Source organism: Gossypium hirsutum, chromosome A07, assembly GCF_007990345.1.
Source record: "Gossypium hirsutum isolate 1008001.06 chromosome A07, Gossypium_hirsutum_v2.1, whole genome shotgun sequence".
NCBI lineage: Eukaryota > Viridiplantae > Streptophyta > Magnoliopsida > Malvales > Malvaceae > Gossypium > Gossypium hirsutum.
In genome coordinates, this window is record NC_053430.1 from 23,792,202 (window position 1) to 23,814,998 (window position 22,797).

General features: G+C 37.0%; 1 protein-coding gene and 1 non-coding gene across 2 annotated transcripts; one reads left to right on the forward strand and one right to left on the reverse strand.

The window, feature by feature from the left end:
- Window positions 1-4,713: 4,713 nt before the first annotated feature.
- LOC121204182 (small nucleolar RNA R71) lies at window positions 4,714-4,820 on the reverse strand. The gene has a single exon (XR_005899111.1). It is a non-coding gene; the product is annotated as a small nucleolar RNA R71 (small nucleolar RNA).
- Window positions 4,821-15,902: 11,082 nt separating this feature from the next.
- Window positions 15,903-17,820, forward strand: LOC107955886 (AT-hook motif nuclear-localized protein 17). Its single transcript, XM_016891671.2, has 2 exons — window positions 15,903-16,911; window positions 17,290-17,820. The coding sequence occupies exon 1, from the start codon at window positions 15,966-15,968 to the stop codon at window positions 16,857-16,859; it is 894 nt and encodes a 297-aa protein (XP_016747160.1). The 5' UTR covers window positions 15,903-15,965; the 3' UTR covers window positions 16,860-16,911; window positions 17,290-17,820.
- The last annotated feature ends 4,977 nt before the right edge of the window (window positions 17,821-22,797 follow it).

The following is a 22,797-nucleotide window of genomic DNA, read 5'->3' on the forward strand; positions in this document are numbered from 1 at the left end:
CCTCACTTCACGTCTCAGTTTTAGAAGAAGTTGCATGAATCACTGGGTACAAGGTTGCACTTCAGTACTGCGTTCCATCCTCAAATAGATGGTCAGTCAGAGAGGGTGATTCAAATACTGGAGGACATGTTAAGGAGTTGTGTGATTGATTTCCGAGACAGTTAGGACGATTACTTACCCTTAGCAGAGTTTGCTTATAACAATAGCTATCAGTCTAGCATATAGACGGCACCTTACGAGGCATTATATGGTCGTAGGTGTCGTACTCCTTCGCGTTGGACTGAGTTGGGTGAGCGGCTTGTTCTGGGCCCTGAATTAGTTTCTGATACTTAGGATAAAGTTAAACTAATTCGGGATCGACTGAAGGCGGCATCAGATAGATAGAAGTCATATGCAAATCTGAAGCGTAAAAAGATTGAGTATTCTGTGGAGGACTTTGTTTTTCTCAAGGTCTCGCCATGGGAGAATGTACAGAGGTTTGGACGGAAGGGCAAGTTGAGCCCTAGGTTCATTGGGCATTACCGTATACTGAAACGTGTAGGACCGATTGCTTATCAGCTAGAGTTACCTCCAGAGTTAGACCAGATTCATGATGTGTTCCACATCTCTATGTTGAGGCCCTACCGCTTTGATCCCACGCATGTTATTTCAGTTGAGGAGATTGAGGTTAGACCAGATTTGACTTTCAAGGAAGAGTCGGTTCAGATATTAGATCGTGATGTAAAGGTTTTAAGGAGGAAGTTTATACCACTGGTTAAGGTTCTTTGGCATAATCACAGCTCTAAGGAGGCCACGTGGGAACCTGAGGAGGCGATGCGACAACAATAACCTCATCCGTTCTAATCAGGTAAATTTCAAGGCCAAAATTTTCTTTTAGGGGATAGAGCTGTAACGCCCAAAAAAATCCTTAAGTTTATTTTCATATATTTGTGTTACACAAATGCATGTTTGCTTCAGTGGTTAAGTGTCCTGGGAAGAGTCTGAGAAGTCTTGGGTTCAAGCTTTGACTTGTGCAAAATTTTTGTGTTTAATATGAATAAACCCTATCTCTAGTCAGTAGGCTTTTAAATAAATAGGGATAAAACATGTCAGAAAGGACCTGCTGGTCTAGGGGATAGGTGGCGTGTTGTTGTTCCATGAGGTCTGAGGCTTGAGTCCTGCTTTAAGCAGTGGGAGCATTTTATTTTGCTGCTAAGGCCGTGTGGGAGTTCTAGTAAACCTAAACTACTGAAAAGTTGTGGTGGAATTTGAATTAAGTGGTTAAGGGAGGAGTGGACGGCATGAAGGGATTTGGGGAGGAAAATATGGGATTTTGAATGAGTAGGAGAGTAGTGCCGAATTTGAACTCTTGCTCAGAGAATTTTAGCTGTGGTTGGAGAATTTTAAGGAGCCAAGTGAGGGGTGTGTTTTGAGGTCATACCGAATTGGGAGTCTCATTTTGGTCAAGAATCGGTCATATCTCACCATTTTCCCTTTGGTGCCGAAATTTTGCTTCTGTTTTCTTTTCTCTCTGCTTCTGGTTTTATCATTTTTCTCTCTTTTTGAGGCCGAATATTGCTTTCAGGTATCTTCTCGTTTTTGTTGTTTATTCCGAATTTGCACTTCCCTCGAGTTCACTTGTGGATCGATTGGCTCACCTCTAACGGTCGTTCTCTCTGTTTTCTTTGCTTTGGCCAAATATCTCTTCTTCCCTTTTTCCCAATCGGTTTTCCTCTTTGACCAATTGCTACTTCTTCTCCCATCTCTCAATCGATTTGCTTTGGCCGAATACTCTCTCTCTTTTCTCTCTCTCGATTCTTTTCTCTTTTTATCTTTTGTTTTGGCCGAGTACTCCATCTCTATCCTTTCGGTTTTGGCAATTGTCCTTTGATCAATCAGGTTCGAGTGCACGATTATTATCTTTTCTCTCTATTTCTGCTGTAAAAGTCTTTTACCTAACACCTTTCTTTGCTGCCGATTTTTGCTAGGGGTGTGGTGGTACTAGCCTTTGCCTCTGTCATATCATGTGCTTTCGGCTTTCGTTTGGGGTGTGGGCTGATTGCTTATTTCTCCTATTCTGAGTTTGGTGTATTCGGTAAGTTGTTATAAGGTTGGTGCAAACCATTGGTGTGATCAATAATGGTTTAGGTTTTTAAGTTTCAGTTGTATTGTAGGTTATCTCTAAGGGGTTTGTAATTAGTCTCTTGCAACGGGTTAAGTGTGTGAGCCTCAATCGATCGATCAAGGCAAGTGATTAGTAACCTTTTGGATAAGGGATTTAAAAATGGATTGTTTAATCTTGTTGATTAAGGGACTGATGGTCTATCGTGTTTGAATCTAGGTTTGGAGCGCTTGTGGACTATTTGCGCACTTTCGCAATAAGGTGTGTTAACACAATCTCAACTATAAAAATCGGCAAAAGCTGGAATAAGTAAATCATGATGCTATACGAGCGTGCGCTCGCTCGTGTGGTGGTCTGTGTGACTAAAAATGGGCGTTTGATCGTTGAGGCCGACCATGAGTGATTTTATGGGCCAAGGTTGTTTTGGGCCATTTCGAGCCGAACTGGGTTGTGTAGACCCCACAGACGTGTGGGCCCCACACGGGTAAACCACACAGATGTGTGGACAATATTAGGCCAGGCTGTGTGATAAACCATAATTTATACATATTTTTATCCCATGCTTAGCCCATTTATAAATGGTTTCTCCTTAGATTTGGTGAATTCAATGCTTCTAATCCTTTAATTTCATGTTTTATACTTAGGAGAGCATAGAAGAGTAAAAAGAGCGAGAAACAGGCTGAAAACGGAGAAAATGGACCCATGTGGGAAATCAACACGGCTTGGACTTTCTCACATAGGCGTGTCATACGACCGTGTCCATTTGGCAGGATTGAAGCATGACTTACACGGGATACTACACGCCCGTGCCTGTTCAACAGCCTTGAACACGGGCTGGAGTAATCGTACACGGGTGTGTCATACGAGCGTGTCCCTGTCGAGCCTAAGTATAGTCTTATTCGGAAAAGCCCAATTTTTAGGGTTCTGAGGCATCCAAAAGCCTATTTAAACACCTGATGAGGCACTTAAGAGTGGGACGCCAAGTAGGAAGCAAGAAATTACTCAAGGAAAGCTGATTGATCCATCTCAAAAGCCAGATTCATCATCAAGACTGAAGATCTCCCTTCAAGTTCTTTTAGGAGTTTTGGGTTTTCTTATGTTTTGTTATCTTTATGCTTTTGATATGTTTTTTTTCATAAGTATGAACTAAACCCCCTAAATACCTAAGGGGAATGAAACCTAAGACAGATCTTGTTATTATTATCTGAATTGTATGATAAATATTTGACTTGTTCTTAATTATGTCTTCTTAATTCTTGTTTTGATATTCTAGGATATTGATTCAAGTTAAGCTCTTATTCATAGGAGGAATAGAACCTGTCTAAGAGTAAATTTGTAATAATTAAGCGGAGTTGATTACACAACTAGAGATATGGTGATAAAATTTTTCTAGATTAGGGTGAAACCTAATAAGGGAATCCATAGATCGAGTTAATGCAATTCTAGGGTGTTAATTTGAAAGAGATTTCAATTATTTAACCTAGGGTTAGACGTTATTAGTCTCGAGAGAGATAAAGTACAACTTAGGAATTTCTACGGATCAAGTCAAATGAATAAATCGTCTGATTCAGAGTCAAATAACAAGTGAAGTCTAGGAGAATTTTTCCTTAGGTATTGTCTTAATCAATCGAATTTTCCCAAAAGTATTTTCCCAAATTTTCTTTCTGTGCATTCTTAGTTAGTAATTAGTTTAGATAACCAAACCTCTTAATTTTTAGGCTAGATAATAAAAAGGAAGTAAATACTAGTACTCGTAGTTCCTTTGGGTTCGACAATTCAGTCTTGCTAAACTATACTACTGTTCGGTAGGTACACTTGTCTTAATCATGATAATAAGTTAGTCTCAAGAACGATTCTTTCATAAATCTTTAAAACCTGTCACGAATATCACGTATCAAGTTTTTAGCGCCGTTGTCGGGGAACTAGGATCTTAGAAACACTCGATTTTTATTACTTTAGCCATTTTACTTTTATTTCAATTTCAATTTTTATTTTCTTTTCTAATTGTTCATTTATTTTCTTCTAACAGGTTTTTCTAGTTTATGACCAGAAGAAACTCATCAGGACCATTACTGTTTAACAGTGAGCTCGATCGTACAGTTTACAGAAACTGAAGAGAAATAAGGTAAAGCTTACGATAAACAGAAGAGCAAGAGGACGATACTTCAACCACAACCGAGGAGATGGCTGAAAACTAAGAAAATCCGCTACCTTCTGCAATTGCTATTAATCAGAATCCTGCTCCGCGCACTATGTATGATTATGCTAAACCTTCCTTAACAGGAACTGAATTGAGCATAGTTAGACCTGCTATAGCTGTAAATACTTTTGAACTGAAACCTAACACAATTCAAATGATACAGCAATTTATTCAGTTTGATGGTTTGCAGGTTAAAGATCCCAATGCTCACTTGGCAAACTTTTTGGAACTATGTGATACATTTAAAATTAATGGCATTTTTGATGACGCCATTCACCTTCGGTTATTCCCTTTTCCATTGAGAAACAAAGTTAAACAGTGGTTGAATTCGTTACCACGGGGGTCAATCATTACTTGGGAACAAATGACTGAAAAGTTTTTATTAAAATATTTTTCGCCGGCTAAAACTACTAAATTACGTAATGATATCTCTTCTTTTATGCAGATGGATTTAGAAACACTCTACGATGCATGGGAGAGATACAAGGACCTTTTGCGAAGATGCCCTCACCATGGGTTACCACTTTGGCTACGGGTCCAAACGTTTCATAATGGCCTGAACCCTTCGACTCGGCAGATGGTTGACACAGCTGCTGGCGGGACCATCAATAATAAGACACCTGAAGAGGACTATGAATTTATAGAGGAGATGTCATTGAATAACTATCAGTGGCAAGTCATGAGGACAAAGCCAATGAAAACAGCCGGCGTTTATAACGTCGATTCGGTCACCATGCTCTCTAATTAGGTAGAACTCCCGAATAAGAAAATTTATGGTTTTCTTAGTTCTTCACAAGTTCACCCATTAATACAGTGCGAAGCAAGTGGAGGTGGATCAAGCAGTTCAGAATACCCACCTTATGGCCACAACATGGAGAACGAGCAGTTAAATTACATAGGTAACAATCCTCGATCTCAAAACAATCCTTATAGCAATACTTACAATGCAGGTTGGAGGAACCACCCAAATTTTTCATGGGGAGGCCGAGGAAATCAGAGACCACCACCCCTTCCAGGCTTTCGGCAGCCACCGTACCAGCAGGAGAAAAAGTCAAACCTTGAGGAGATGCTAACCAAATTCATCTCGGTGTCAGAAACTTGTTTTCAGAATACCGAGACGACACTCAAAAATCAACAAGCATTAATCTAGGGGCTCGAAACTCAGATTGGACAGCTCGCCAAGTTGATTTCCAAAAGACCACAAGGTAGCCTGCCAAGCAACACTAAATCTAACCCAAGGAAGCAACTCAACGCGATTGTCATCCAAGATGAGGAAGGGTTAGTTGTAAAACCAAGGCTAGAAACGGTGGTAAACAAAGGTAAGAATGAGGTAGGCCAAAAGGACCCAAAGCAGGTGAGTACAGAATATAAACCTCGTGTGCCATACCCCAATGCGACAAGGAAAGACCGATCAGACTAACAATTTAGTAAATTCTTTAAACTTTTAAAGAAAATACATATTAACTTATAGTTTATTGAAGCCCTTTCACAGATGCCAAATGCAGTCAAGTTTTTGAAAGAGATTTTAACAAATAAACGAAAGTTGGATGAGGCGTCGCATGTGGAGTTGAATGCAGTTTGCTCAGCCATATTACAGAATAAGCTACCCAGCAAATTGAAGGATCCAGGGAGTTTTATGATTCCTTGTTTAATTGGTAGTTTAGATGTTCATAATGCATTGGCTGACTTAGGGGCAAGCATTAATGTTATGCCTTAGAAAATGTTTAAACAGCTAGGTCTTGGGAAACCCAAACAAACTAGGATGACCATTCAATTGGCTGATAAAACCATTAGATTTCCTAGGGGTATCGTTGAATATGTTCTTGTTAAGATCGATAAATTTATATACCTAGTAGACTTTGTTGTTCTAGACATGGAAGAGGATAGTAACAAACCTTTAATTTTAGGACGACCCTTTTTAGCAACTGCTAGAACCATTATTAATGTTGGTACAAGTGAACTCACACTTCGTATGGGAGACGAAACAATCACCCTTCAAGCTCGTAATTCGAGTAACATATCAAAAATTGAAGGTGGTTGTATAAATCATTCTACTAGTACTGATCATGTGGTGACATCCTCTATGCAGGAAAGAGTTTCGAAGAACACATATGAGCAATGTTCAAACAACAACAAAGGACCTATCTATGAAGAACGAAGGCTACAAATCGAAGAGCTAGATGAATGGCAGATATAGAAACTGAGAACACCCGATAAACCGAAACTGAGCCAGGACAAGCTCAATACCTCACCAAATCAACTTAAGGTTGGAGACAAAGTACTACTAGATGAAGCAGATCTTTGCATTGCCACTCTTGAACCTAATGAAGAAATTCTTCTTACGGTACTCAGTATTTTCCCATATGGTAAGTCGAGGTAATTCATCCCAAATTTAGCATATTTAAGGTAAACAATACTCGTCTTAAACTTTATGTTGATAAAGTTGATAGCAGGGATGAGGAGTGTAAACTCCTCGCACCACACTGACCATGCAGAAGAGAGGTAAGTCGAGCTTAGACTATAAATATGCACTTCTCGGGAGGCAACCCGAGCACTAAAAGTGTTAATTTCTTTAAAATTTTAGTTTTTAACATCTAACATACTAACCGAATCATGAAACACAGACTTTCTAAAGACCACACGCCAGGCACACGGGCGTGCATTAGGCCGTGTGAAAATAGGGCAAGATTTTTTCCCCAACATGGGATGCGATAAGTTGCCACGACCGTGCGAAATGGCCGTAGGTGAAACTGCCAAAACAACACAGGCGTGAGGCATGCCCGTGCCTCGAAACCGTGGTTGAAACTGAGAATGTAACATGGGCGTGCGACACGCCCATGCCATCCACCCGTGGTCAACACTGTCAAAACGAACACGGGCGTGGACCTATGTACATGGGCATGGAAGAAGCGAGCGAAGCAAGACACGACTGTACGACACGACCGTGTGCACCCACACGCCCAAAGAACACGGGCGTGGGCTGAATGTCAGACGCGCCCAAATTCAAAATTTACGAATCACACAGGCAAAAATTAGGCCACACGGGCGTGTCCCAGGGCTATGTGCCCCAAAATCTATATAAACCCCTCACTATTCATCATCACCCTCCCCAAAAATCCCTAACCCTAGCCGCTGCAACTTCACACACCTTACCCCCCACGCCCGTGCGCCGCCTACAACACCGATTCAGACGCCCCAAGCTCCTTCCTTTTGCATTTGTTTACTCTTTTCTCTCTATTTTCTTTAAATATGTTGCTTATTTCATGATTTCTCTACTCTATTGAGCTATTTTGAATGAATATTCATAGTTAGAATATTAAAATACTCATGCTTGTTTAATAAAAATTTTGTCGTTTTAGTTACTACATTATGCTATACTCTTTCATTTTTCATTGTTTCCATGAAATTTATGCTTACCCACATGCATTCATTCATTATTCCCATAATCCTATAACTTGATATATTTAGTTGTTTTAGTTTGTATAATCTCGTACGTAAATCTTATGAAATATTCATATTTAGTCTTGATTTTCCATACTATTCTTGGGGCATATTGGTTGAACTTTGATTTTTCAATGCAGGTACAATGTCGTCCTCACGTGGTAAGAAGACCGTTGTTCCTGCCTCGAAGAAGAGGAAAGGAGCAGCGTCATCCTCGGGTCCTACCACGGAGATTAGGAACCCGTTCCTCTAGGTTTCCTTGGGACCCCAGGAGGAATTATTTCAGATATTACGGGCCCGACCCCTAGCTGTGGGTCACTGCATTGACTAGGCCGCACTCGAACAGATTCAATTGGCTGATGTGGTCCGAGCCCTCCTAATGACTGACCCGTGGGGGCTCTTCTTTGAGATCATTGAGTCGACGTATCTCGAGTTCACATTGTAACTCTGCTTGACGTTCCATCTTCAGACCGTCATGACAAACTTCAACGATCCTGGAATAGTCCAATTTTGCCTTGGTGGTCTAGTATGCTAGTTGAGCGTACCCAAGTTTGGGATTGCACTAGGGCTATACATGAAGGAATTCATGAACGATAATGAACTCAACACCCTCCACTGCCACATCCACTACTCCCCCTTAAAATGCTGAAAGGGTCTCGCCCCTGCCTCGGCCACCTACGATCCTAGCCGCTCTAAGGCATCGACTATCTCTCCATTCTTGAGGTATCTACACGCCATCTTGGCTCGCACTCTGACAGGGAGACGAGAGAGCACCAGCGTCATCACCACCCACGACACCTATTTCATATGGAGTATGGTGAATATGCACGTCATCGACCTCGCCTACTTTATTGCCCTCGCCATTCGCCACCAAACGAAGCGGCCAGGAAAGGGGTCATCTCTATCGAGCCCTAACACAGCAGCCAATCATCCTCCCTTACTCTCATCGGCTAGATGTCCCCACAAGGCATCTCGAGCATGATAAGTATGAGGATGATCGAGAAACGACGTGGCACCTAGCCTCCTCAGTACCGCCTCGTCCAGTCCACCAAGAAGGAGGATCCAAAGGACATTGCTAATGATGTCCCTCCACGTCATGAGGACCCACCGTTTCAGCCACCACCCCCCTCTTGTCCAGTTTATGCGGCAGCTTCATACGTTGACATCTCTGAGTGTCTTACTCGATTCGAACAGCAGTGTTTTCAGCGCTTCGATAACATTGATGCTACTCTACAGCAGATTTGTCAGCACTTTCACATCTCATCGCCACCCCCACCTCGTGAACCATCTAGCGATGAATATGTTTAAAAACTTTTATTTATTATTTTATATTGTTACTTTTATTCTATTTTAGGACTACTTTTTATTTTTCTTTAAGCTTATTTTTATTAGGTTTTATAATCATTATTTTACAATTTTTAATTTCGACTATTTCATTACGAGTAATTATTCTTCTTTATATATTTCCTAAAAAAGTTCCTGATTCTATCACAGTTATAAAGAGCTCCAAAGCTTACTATTACTTAGGAACTTGAAACTCCACTGGGAAAGGTTCTCCACGACTGCCATGTCCTGTTCGACCACGACCATAGCCAAGAAGAGATATAATATTCTTTTGGCGCAGCATTTGTGGAACCCAACCTCTACCACCACCGGAGTATCCTCCTCCACCCTCATAATTGCTTTGGCTATTTATTCTCCATAACTCAATTCAAGGAGTTCATTCATCATTTAGGAAGTTTCACTTCTCTCCCTATCTTATGATTATAAATCTATCTTTGTCAATATATCTTTCTTTGTACATTGAGGGCAATGTACATCTTAAGTGTGGGAGGGTCTTTTATATCATCATTAGAAATCCCTGAATTTTGTCTTATTCTTACGTGAATCACTGATATCACTATTAGAATAAATTTTGATTAATTTATGATTTTTATTGATATGTCTTGAATTAAAGCATAGGTATTTATGCATTGATTGTTTAAACTTTAAGACATTAGGGAATCAAGCATGATAAATTTATTTTTGATGAATTAAAAACTTTTAGGTTGTTTCCCTAAGTTTAGGTATTATCTTGAATCTAATTCACAAGTTTGAACATCAAAAAGCCATAATTTGTGTGAGATCTTGAGCTTTTAAAGCATATTTTATTCCTTTCATGCTCACTTTCATTATGAGTTCATCAGTTTTGATTTGTTATTCTAGAACTTGCTTGATTATGCATATCAAGACCACACCATTTGATTTGATATGTCAAGATGATAAAGGCACTTAGGTTTAACCCACTCACTCCACAAAAGCCTACCTCCATAATTAACCCTTAGTGACCTTTTGAGCCTAACAAGCCATTAATTATTGATTTACCCTTAATATTAACCCATAACCCATTATTGTTGAAATCCCCTAATTTGATCCCTATTTTTGTCGAGATTTGATTTGAACAAATTGCTTAGTTATGTTTTGTGCTTCTAAATATTTGACTTGTTCTTAAAAAAAATACTTACATACATATTAGTAGTAATTCGTCATTTTTGAGCTTGAGTGTTAATTCTATATTCTGAGAAGAAGCTCACTTGTATTCGACTGATGACTAGTTATTTTTCTAGCTAGGTAATTTTTCAATTCAATCTCGATTCTAACATCTTCTTTCAGCTTGTGACCACACCCTCTAACCAAAGCCACGTTACAACCCTCTAAAAGACCTTTTTGATTGATGTATCAGCTCAATTTATAGTGGAGGAGATTTGATTTTCAAACAAGCCTATGGTAATAACTTTTCATATTGACTAATGAGTGCTTTTATTGATGTCCTTAAACACCTTGAGTGATTTGAGTGAATTTTTAGTGAGGATGTTAAACTCTGTGATAATTTGATCAAAGGTAATCACTTAGATGAGGGGAGACACCTATGTTTTCGAGATAAAATGCTCAACTTGGAATGTTTGAAACTTTGATGTACTTTTATTTGAATTTTCAATGTTTGAGTACTTATAGGTTATTTTGAGATATTATTGATAGGGATTATAAATTGAGAATAATTTATTTTAATTATGAGTTAAGGATTTTTGCTTGAGGACAAGCAAATGCTTAAGTGTGGGGGTATTTGATAAACCTTAATTTATACATATTTTTATCCCATGCTTAGCCCATTTATGAATGGTTTCTCCTTAGATTTGGTGAATTCAATGCTCCTAATCCTTTAATTTCATGTTTTATACTTAGGAGAGCATAGAAAAGTAAAAAGAGCAAGAAACGGGCCGAAAACAGAGAAAATGAACCCCCGTGGGAAATCAACGCGGCCTGGACTTTCTCACACGAATGTGTCACACAGCTATGTCCATTTGGCAGGATTGAAGCACGACTTACACAGGTATACTACACGCCCATGCCTGTTCAACAGCCTTGACCACGGGCTGAAGTAATCGCACACGAGCGTGTCCCTGCCGAGCCCAAGTATAGTCTTATTCGGAAAAGACTAATTTTTAGGGCTCTGAGGTATCCAAAAGCCTATTTAAACACCTGAGGAGGCACTTAAGAGTGGGATGTAGAGTAGGAATCAAGGAATTACTCAAGGAAAGCCTATTGATCCATCTCAGAAGCCAGATTCATCATTAAGACTGAAGATCTCCCTTCAAGTTCCTTCAGGAGTTTTGGGTTTTTTTATGTTTTGTTATCTTTATGCTTTTGAGATGTTTTCTTTCATAAGTATGAACTAAACCCCCTAAATACCTAAGAGGAATGAAACCTAAGATAGATCTTGTTATTATTATCTGAATTGTATGATAAATATTTGACTTGTTCTTAATTATGTCTTCTTAATTCTTGTTTTGATATTCCAGGATATTGATTCAAGTTAAGCTCTTATTCAGAGAAGAAATAGACCTTGTCTAAGAGTAAATATGTCATAATTAAGCAGAGTTGATTGCACGCCTAGAGATATGGTGATAAGATTTTGCCAAATTAGGGTGAAACCTAATAAGAGAATCCATAGATCGAGTTAATACAATTCTAGGGTGTTAATTTGAAAGAGATTTCAATTATTCAACCTAGGGTTAGACATTATTAGTCTCAAGAGAGATAATAATATAACTTATGGATTTCTACGGATCAAGTCAAATGAATAAATCGTTTGATTTAGAGTTAAATAACAAGTGAAGTTTAGGTGGATTTTTCCTTAGGTATTGTCTTAATCAATCAAATTTTCCCAAAAGTATTTTCCCAAATTTTCTTTCTATGCATTCTTAGTTAGTAATTAGTTTAGATAACCAAACTTCTTAATTTTTAGGCTAGATAATAAAAAGGAAATAAATACTAGTACTCGTAGTTCATTTGGGTTTGACAATCCGGTCTTGCTGAACTATACTACTGTTCGATAGGTACACTTGCATTAATCATGATAATAAGTTAGTCTCAAGAACGATTATTTCATAAATCTTTAAAACCTGTCACAAATATCACGTATCACTGTGTAACCCACACGGCCAAGGCCATTTTTGGGCTATGTGGGCCCACATGGGCCCATAATATAGGTCGTGGGCCTATTTTTACTGTTTGACTGTTAAGGTTGCACGGGTCATCCGAGACGACTGTGGACTTACTGTTTGGTCGATAAGTGTACCTAGACCCCCTAGTTGATAAAATGACTATTATGCCCTTGTTGATAAAATAACTGTTATGCCCTTATGAGATGTATGATTATATTTGAGCATGCCATTTTAAACATATTGAATACATGTATGATAGTATGACATGACATGATTTGATAAATGATATGTTGCATGGGGATGAGGTTTATTATGATTGGAGGAAGTGTATTGTACTGTTAGCTCTGCTGCAAATACTATTTAGTGCCGCAATCGGTACTACTTGGAGTGTAAGGATGGGTGGGTTGATTATATCCCCACATGGATGTGGGGCTGGATGGAGATGGAGTGTAGAGGCTGGTTGGGTAGGATTTCTTGATTGCATATATATACCGTTACTAAAATGGGCTCCAGCCCAAACTGATACTGATATTGTAATGGGCTAAGGCCCTAACTGAAACTGAACCATTACTGAAATGGGCTTATGCTCATTATTTGGTTATTTGATATGGGGTTACACACTGAGTTTTCATAAACTCACCCATCTATTTATCTGTGCAGGTAATCCCCAATCTTAGGCAGATCGCTTGCTGCAAGGGACTCAAAGGTGGCCACACAACCATACATACTTTCACATTTGATTTTTAAAGTATAAGTAATTTTATTTTGTGTATTTTTATTGTAATAAGGCCTTTATGGATTTTTACTTTAATTTGGGTTTTTATTTGTTTTGATTTATAATTTCTAGCATTATGGAAAGACGAGGGTTTTCAAAAAGATAACTATTTTTCAAAAACACCATGAATATGCAACATGTTTTAAGAGCTTCCGCAAGAAATAATGTTTTAAAATACAAATGTACTAATGATGTTTTAATATGATTTACTTTTTGACAAACAACTCACATTTTGAATTAAACGAACGTCTTTAAGATCACACAAGGGGGTCAAATAGAGAATGAGTTTTTATCAAACATCACACTTACAAAAAAAAACACTTTAATGTGACATCGCCAGATTCAGTCATAACGTCCAGGCCAGGTTTGGGGTGTTACAGCTTTCATAATGATATATAATAACGTAGATCTCAGTCACTATACAGTGCAATGAATTTGTGACTAAAAAATGTTGTAATTAATAGGTTGAAAGCTTAAACTTAATTACAAATTATTTGATCCCTAATTATATATGTCTAATTGATCTCTCTGCTAGCTCGAGATAAAAAAAAATGAATTGCATGTAAGAACCAATAATTTGAAATGAATGAAAATGATGAAGTAAGAGAAAGAGGTAGCATGTATCGCTAATTTCTAACTAACTACAAAAGATAACTTAAGAATTAATTTAAGGTTCTTCGAATTATTATTTAATAATTGAAGTTTGATGATGGAATTAAATCAATTAGTTGTTATGGATTTGATTGAATAAGGAAATTAAATATATTTTATCATAAATTCTATTGTGGTAAAGTTGTTATAACTTTAATGGAATTGATATTAGGTTGAGAAAATTATTTAATTAAGAAATTAATTTAGTTTTTTAATTAAACTAAATTATTTAATTAAATAAATAATATTTTGGGTAATAGAAAATAAATATTGGGTTAGATAAATTATAAGTGTTGGGTAAAAGTTTATGGAATACATATAATTAGACCCAATACATGAAAGGCCCAATTAGGCCTTGTGGGATACATAGGGGGGACAAACCCTAGTAAAATATAGGACATGCCGCCACCCCTCTCTCTTTTTCTCTTTTATCGTTTAAGTTGGAGTTGTACTTTTTTTCAAGCTCAAACTCGAGGCAATTCGTGGTTCAAGGATAGTGGAGAAGGTCATTCGGTTAAAAGTAAGATTGACTTTAATCTGTCTCGAACAAAGCACATGTATAACTTAGCTTACGTTTATTACTATAAATAATACAACAAGCTCGATTTTAGAAAAAATTAAACTTCTATTGTACCTAAAATAACCATTTTCTAAACCAATTTTTTCAACAATCATTAAGTGGATCAATAAGGCATACAACTTATGAACTAGTATACGAATCATAGCAAACAATGTTAAAATTAGAAGGTCCAACCTTCCAAACAATTTACAATGAACCAATCATCACTTCTTTTGAAATAAAAATACAATGAACCCTATGTAGAAGAGGAATAACATCCATGGGTTATAATAAAAAATGTTAACTAAAGTTCATCCTTGCTAACAGTGCTCTCATATGACTTTCAACCATTCCAACAATTTACAAGGTATTTATAATAAATCTGTTATCTGTCTTGAGTCGGTTCCCGATTAATAGGGGTTGTAAACTATGTCATGTGTGATTGGATATGTTAATATTGGATAGTGAATAATTCACGTTGACTTGGGTAAGTACATACAAATGTTAAATTATTGAATGATAGTATGTAAAAGATCATATAAAATTGTAATACGAGCCCTAAAGACTGATAATACTATGAAAACGAGTTGAAATACTCGATTGAAGAAAATAAGACATGGATGGTGATATGAGAATGCCGTATGTTTATAAAAGTTATTGAGAAAACATTGATATTATGATTTGATTCCATGTATAAATACTAATTATCAAAATGTATAACCTTAAAGGCATAATGGTAAGTTGACATTTAGAGCTTAAATTGAGTGATGAATGATATGAAGTTTTAATGACATGCACCATGAGCCAAATAATAACCATAAGAGCATGTTTATAAATGATAACTAATTTATGTACTTGATTTGCATATATATTGCTTTTAAATCATATTAGTACCACTAAGCTATTTCGCTCAATATGCGGATTTGTTTGTTTTTGTGGGCAGGTAATTTTTAAGTCTAGAGGAACGAGAAGTTTAACAACATCCAAGACTCACTTCTCAACTTAGCCAAGTTTCTATAACCTTTTGTATGTTTTGTTTAAGTTAGCATAATGTATTAAGATGTGCAAAGGTGTAGTTATATAGATATGATGGAATGCATGACCTTAATGTAATGTGTACGCCATGAAAGTGTTACTTGCATACTAAATTAGTGAACTTAATGTTTGAAATTGGAAATGTTGTGATCTTGTTAGTAACCATTTGTTTGGATGTGTTTAATTAGTCATGTGTGATGTTTAGAACTTTTATAAGATACCCTTTAAATTTTGGAAATGAATTGGTGTTGTTTTGATCCTCGGAGACCCGAACTTGGTCTCAATCACCCCAAATATAAATGTGAATAGAAGAGAAATCTCGAACTCGAAACTCAAAGAGAAAACCATTAACATTTAACCATCTGACCAAAGAGTTGATATGTCAATAAAATTAAAAAGCACATCCTGTATAACACATTTTAATTTCTCTCTCCAAAAATAATTTATTTCCTTAAATATCTAAAAATCGATTCAAAACCTTAATTCAAAAAAAATGACTTTCTTTTTTATCAAATTCGGCCGTCAACTAATATAATTTGACAAAATAACCCGAGTCGATGTGGTCCCCAATAATTATACGTGAGATTTTGATGGGTCCCACAACTTCACTATGTATAAATAAAATAAATCCCTAAAAGTGCGTTACGCAGTTCTTTGGATATTTCTCACCATTCTTTCTTTTTCTCGGTGACTTCTAATCCTCCCCTGCTCCTCCAACAATGGCGGACTATGGCGTAGCAATCTCTCTTTCTCAAGCTCATTCCTCCGACGACGACTCGTCCGAGCACAGTCCTCGAAGTGTCCCTAGACTCTCCGCCTCTGGCGGTGGCGGTTCCAAGTCTAAAACTCCTTCCAACAAGATTGTTACCCTTGATTATCACCACCGAACTCCGTCGTCGTCCGACAACACTGGTAGGAAGCCTAGAGGGAGACCTCCAGGGTCTAAAAACAAGCCCAAGCCACCCATTGTTATAACCAGAGATAGTAACTCGACTATGAAACCAGTGATTCTCGAGATCTCCGCTGGTTCTGATATTATTGATGCCATTATCAGCTTTGCTCGTACACACAGTGTTGGTGTTAGTATTATCAGTGCTATTGGGTCTGTTTCAAACGTCACGCTCTGCCATCCTGTATCTCACGCGCCAGCACTATCTCTTCACGGACCCTTTTCTCTACTCTCTTTGTCTGGCTCATTCATTGCCTCTAGTCCTTTATCTTCTAACAAAACAAGCCAATCATCTTCATCGTCAACGTCACCATCTCCTTCCTTGTCTTCTTCTGGTTCGTTCGGTGTAACTCTTGCAGGGGCACAAGGGCAAGTTTTCGGAGGGAAAGTAGGAGGGAAAGTAATGGCCGCAACGCTGGTGATTGTGGCGGCCGCTACATTTGTAAACCCTGAGTTCCACATGCTGCCGGGTGAAGGTGATAATAAGGACCACAATCAGGAATCCAAGCCTTCTACTCATGGTTGCGTTGCTGGTGGTGCAACCGAGTCTTGCTCTTCTACAGGCTTGTCCATGCCTGTTTATGGAGTAGCAAGTCCCACTCCCCTCAATTGTCAAATTCCTCCTGATGTTATGCCTTGGGGTCCGTCCTCACGTCCTTATTAAGTAGAACATGAACAAGGGCATTTGAGAATTCCAACATAAATTCATTAACTAGGTATCCTTTGGTTTTACACCTTGAGCTTAAGCTCATTGGAACTGTTTCCGATGTTTGAGACATTTTCACATTTTTCTTTCCTTGGCATACAGTATTATTTGCAGTTGAAGTTGGTTGTACCTCTCATTGTATGCATGTTCTACGTGTTAATGTAGTTTAGTAGTTTGTTAGATTAGTTTTAAGTATACTTGTATCAGTTCATTGTTGCTAACCGAGCTGGTTGTTTAGGATGAGTTGTTAGTAACAACCTCATCCTTGTGCTTATAATGAAACGTATGAACCAATGTATTAGTTTCCCATCCTTATGTTTGCACATCTTCCATGCAAGTTTAGAGTTTTAAAATCAATCTTCATGGCTCACAAAGAAAAAGCTTGCAGGATTGTTCACGTCTCGTCAAATACTGATACTTGTATGGACGATGTGGAAAAGATGGCGACGCTTCAGTACTTTCAGGCTTTCGGTTAGTTCTCACTCAATCTAGGGCTGCTATACGACAAAACCAATGGAAATGTGGGTTTTTTAGGTATTCAATGTCAGGGGTCTAACCTTTCCCTTGGGAACTGGCTTTTTTTTTTCTTACAAATCCAAAGCAAAATGTTTCTTGGTAGCTTTTCTTTCTCGTCTTCTCGTAGATCAGTCTTTCTTGTCTTCAGATAGATCAGTCACTTTTATGTTTTGATTTGGCTTGTCCTCAACTCTTAAAACTCCATAGTTACTAATGGCTGGTTTCTTATCCTTCAAAATTATATTGGTTTCGGTTGCACGCTAATGATATCATTGGGATCCATAGAACATTAGGACTCCCAACAGAATTTAAAAATTATTTATGCATTCTATATATGTATGTAATATATGTTTTAAATTTCGTTATCCAGGAATTCACATACAAGATCTAATGATATAATTAAGAGGAAAAGCTTACGGACAAAACTCTTTATATGTTAGTAATAGGATATATTTTATCCTCTGAAGTATGCCAATGCCATGATGTGTTTTAACTCGTATTGTTTCATATATTTTGTATTTTGTTCAAATTTATTGATTGCACTGTTATTTTAGGTTTAAAATATTGTGTTATAAAGTTTAGCATGTTAATAAGTTATATTTATATGATATGCTTATTTATGTTTATTTTCTTGTGATTTATGTTTAAAATATGAGTTTACTTTTAATGTGTTATTTTTATATGAAATTATATTTGTTTTTTTATCGTTATATCAATTTAATGGCATAAATTATTACCTATCAAAGCAACGAGAAAGAGAAATTAAGTTGGACTGGTTGAATCCAAAGTAAATTGGGTTGGGTGGGGTGCAGCCTTTGAATATTTGATCGATCTATATTCATTTCAAGCCACTAATCTGACCTCTCTTTCGTCAGCTCTGCTCTCGTATCTCTACTTTCTTTTTTGGATTTTCAAGAAGAAACAGAAGAAAGTCCAAAATGCAGTCAAAATGCTCAGAACATACTTAAGCTTTTTTCACTTGAGACGTGACATTGACAATCAGAGGGAGCAGTGAGTCCCAAGTCCCAACCTCCTGCTCATTTATTACCCTTTCGTCGTCTTCCTCTTCCACCATAATTCAGAGTCTAGCGATAAAACGTTGGTGATCAAGATTACTGTGGTAAAAAAATACATACCTAAGTGGGGTAAATTAAACATATATGCTGTGTTTTTTTAAAAAAAAATTTAAGTAGGTTGTTTTTCTTTTTTATATTTATCTAGATAGATCGTTTTTAGGAAAGAAATGAAAATATAATTTTTACAGAGCACGTTTTTAGGTTAATAACTTTTTTCAACGGTTATAATTTCAACGGTTATATCCTAACAAATATTATTTTTTATATAAACTCCTCTAAATTTTATTATTTTTAATTCAAATTTATTCTCTAAATTCTCTAAATTTTTAATTTTTCAATAATTTTGTTTTAAATATTTCTCTGAATTTTATTCTCTTTGATTTTATTTTATTCCTTATAATTTATAAAATAGTAAATCAGTTTATTTGTTTGGATGATGAGCAAATCTTTAGCGTTTAAATATAAATGGTAAAAAAATATTATTAAATTATAATTAATTAATTATTATGTTGTTAACATTGTTAATAGTTTATGTTTATATACTCAAATAAAAAATTATATTTTGGAGACATACATACACAATCTAAATGTGAATGCATTGGTTTTCATTCATGGACACTTGCGAGATGTGGTATTCTTATATGTGTCTCGCATGCTTAGGAGACTAAATTGGATCCTCTACTTATCAGTGCTTTGGTGGAAAGATAGAGATCAGAAACACATTTCATTTTCCTTGCGGTGAGTGTACAATTATACTTGAGAAGTTTTATTTATAACTCGATCTATCGGTCGATATTTATAACTCGAGAAATTGTTACGGGGACAATGGCTAGTGCCGATTGGAGTGCAACATGGGAGCAACTATTAAGGAAGGTGCCGAACAAGTTTAGGGGTAGCCGAATTGAGATGGGATAGTTGGAGGACAATTTCAAACATATCAAGGCTTCCGTGAGTGACGTTGGAAAAGAACAATTCGTGTGGGCATTCATCTTGAGGTTGATCGGGGTTCTGCTCATGCTAGATAAATTTCAAAATCTGGTACATTTAAAGTGACTACTACTATTAGTCGACTTGAAGCATGCGAGACAACTTAGTTAGGGATTGGCAATGCTGGCGACATTGTACTAGGAGATTTATCGAGCAACGAAACCAGAAAAAGTTAAAATCAATGGTTGCATGCTTTTTCTTCAATCGTGGGCATGGTATCGACTACCATTTTAACGGCCCCGGGTGGACCCCTTTATGAATTCTCATTCATAATATGGTAAAATTCATTTGATAATATCATTATCCTAATATTTATTTCATTATTGTAAAATTGAAATAACATATTATTTGAATAAGTGGAACAATTGTGCAAGACATACAAGTATAGCAGCAGAGCTCGAGGATATTCGGCTAGTGTTAGGTCAACAATTCGAATAGGAGGTTAGTTTATGAAATTTAAAGTTATACAATAGGCACGTTCTAAAATTTGTAAATTCATACTACAATTTGTATGGATGTCATATGCCGATCCGAGAATTCAAGAATATATCCCGGCCGAATGTTTGGCCAATTGCAACCTCTGGCATGTCAAACTACTATTGATCGTTTTTGCAACGGTCGAGATGCACAAATCCGACTGAGTGATATGATAGTTTGAGTTTACACAACTTATTTTGTCACCACCCCAGGATCTCGACGACTTGCATAAGAGTGACTTCATAGGTACAATTACTTGTCAATGCGTGAACTATTTCTTACACAAGAGTTGGCGACATCTTCGGATTACATGAATTGATTTAGGCATAACGATAAGTCATGTCTACTGTCGAATACGAAAAGGAGTTGGCAACGTTGTCGTAAGATGCCAAGATGATCGCCCAATAATTATAGGTCAGAAGAACATGCCGCGAAGGGATTAACATTTGTTCTAGCTCCACACGAGGACCCGGTGGTCATGCAACCTTCGGGTCAATATGATTTATATTTTTTTAGTGTTAACCCTTTTTTTTTACACAAGCACCACAACAGGCACCATTATTCACTGCATCAACACCTTCTCTAGGTGTATTTTTCGTACAACCACCACCCATTGCACCATATTACACGTTGACACTGCCAACAACGCCAACGTATTCGATATAACCGATAATTCTCACCTTTTATCCGCAATCGGGTTATACAACACCATACAGTTATCCGTAGTGTCGCAAACACCCCCATAATTGTTGTTATACTAAAGTAGGTCATCTTCGCAATCACCTATTCATATAAACGAGGGATGTACGATAGGCACCTATGACTCAAACGTACTCAACCATGGAGGAAGGAGATGAAGATAGAGATCAACATCGAGGTCAAGGTGAAGATGAAGATAAAGAATATGAAGAGCCACCACCCCAACTTGTTTGATGGAACCTTAGGTGCATTCGACGCCCACCTGGTTGTGGCACACATTTGGGATGCCGATGATTATGTTATTTGTAATTTTTCTCAAGTACTTCATTTTTTAGTTTGTTAAATTTAATTTTTTTTGTAATAAATGTTTTCACCTATAATGTGCTTATTCCACTTTTATTGACAACAAATTGTATTCTTTATTTTACATTCCAAATATACACTTATTTACAATTTACGAAATAAATTAATTAATTTGGTTTGTATTGTACCATATTGTATGGTTAGTTCTAATCATTTTTTTCATTTGTATTATTTTAATTTTTTTCCTCCATTTATTTATTAAAATATTTTCAAAAAGTAAGGGTTTATTCACAAGGTACGAGAAAAATTTTAAAAAAATTATTTCGTATTATAATATATCTTCAATAAATGAATAAATGAACATATGGTGATTATACGATTTATTTGTATGTTTTCTTTTTTCTATGTTTATTAATAAGAATGAGTTAGTATTTTACTTCATTCCTCTCCTCAATGTTCCCTCTAGGTGTGGACATGTTGGTTTAGTATGCCTTAGATTCCTACAATAACTGTATAACCTCAATTAGTCTTTTCGCTTCTGAATATCCATATTGTTTCGTATCTGAGTTGAGTTCGATCAACTTTTTAGCTTGCGCCACAAATGAATATTTGGTACCAACTCGAAATGAGCGTACGAGGTAGGTGACCACATGCTTTCATCCAGGACACGTGGGAATTCAGATTTCCAAACATTATATGTGCGTTGTAGTTTGTAAACTTTGTCAATGTAGCTCATGCAATCTACATGTGCCGAGGCACATTGTGCGATTACATGTGCGCATGGATGATAAAGTGCTTGAAATCTCCCATAGTTGCAAGTCCTTCGTCTTAGGTCTACACGACATGCTCCCCTTATTACTCTTTCGTCAGGTCTGTGGAACTTCGTAACCCAAAATATTTGATTTGGACGCGAGTGACACATTGAAGACATAAAGTTCGCTCTTTCTGGATTTTCTCCAATATCTTTCAACACCGAATCTCACCAAAAGTGTCTGCCCTGTATCTGTCCCTCGTATTTCTCATCTCACTTTGGAAATAAGGTTGCTAAACATAAATATGTTTCTTTGACCACCAAGGTTATTTGAAAATAACACGTCTTCTTTAATACAAAATTAATGCATTTTTCTAGGTTCATTGTCATGTGCCTAAATCGTAGTCCTCCATCATATGATTGCGTCCACTACTCCTTAGGTATCCTATCGAGGTATGTCGCACCGTATGGCTTTACAACCAACAATTTCTCCAACATTCCATAGAATCAATGTTGGACGAGCCTATACCCTATCAATAACAATAAATATTATATCTACACATTGCTGACAGTGTATATGTTAAAAAGTGATATAGAGAATATTATGTACAACGTATCCATGTTAATGACATGTTTCCGCTCCGCATCCTTATGGTATCGGCCCATGTAGCTAGACCTTATATGTCGTACATAATACCTATGGTGTGCACAGTCCCAAAGGCTTGAATGTTGATCGATTGCAGCTTGTATTTCGGTTCCCCTATCGGAAATGATGCATATATCGGGTTATTTCACAACATGCTTTCTCAGGCTAGTCAAGAAGAAATATTAGTCATCTTTGAATTCTTCGGGCATTTTTTCAAAAGCTATTGACATGATTTTTTTATTACCATTGTGTGCAACAACCAACAACAACTAATGCTAGTATCTCCCATACATGAATATGCCATCAATTTGTGCAAGTGTCTTACAATATCAGATTACTATTATACATTGCTTGAAAGTCCAGAAAAAATTATCAAAAACTTTTTTCCCATGGACCAAGTGATCACGGTAATACGTAGGCTCTGTTTGCAGATCGGTTACG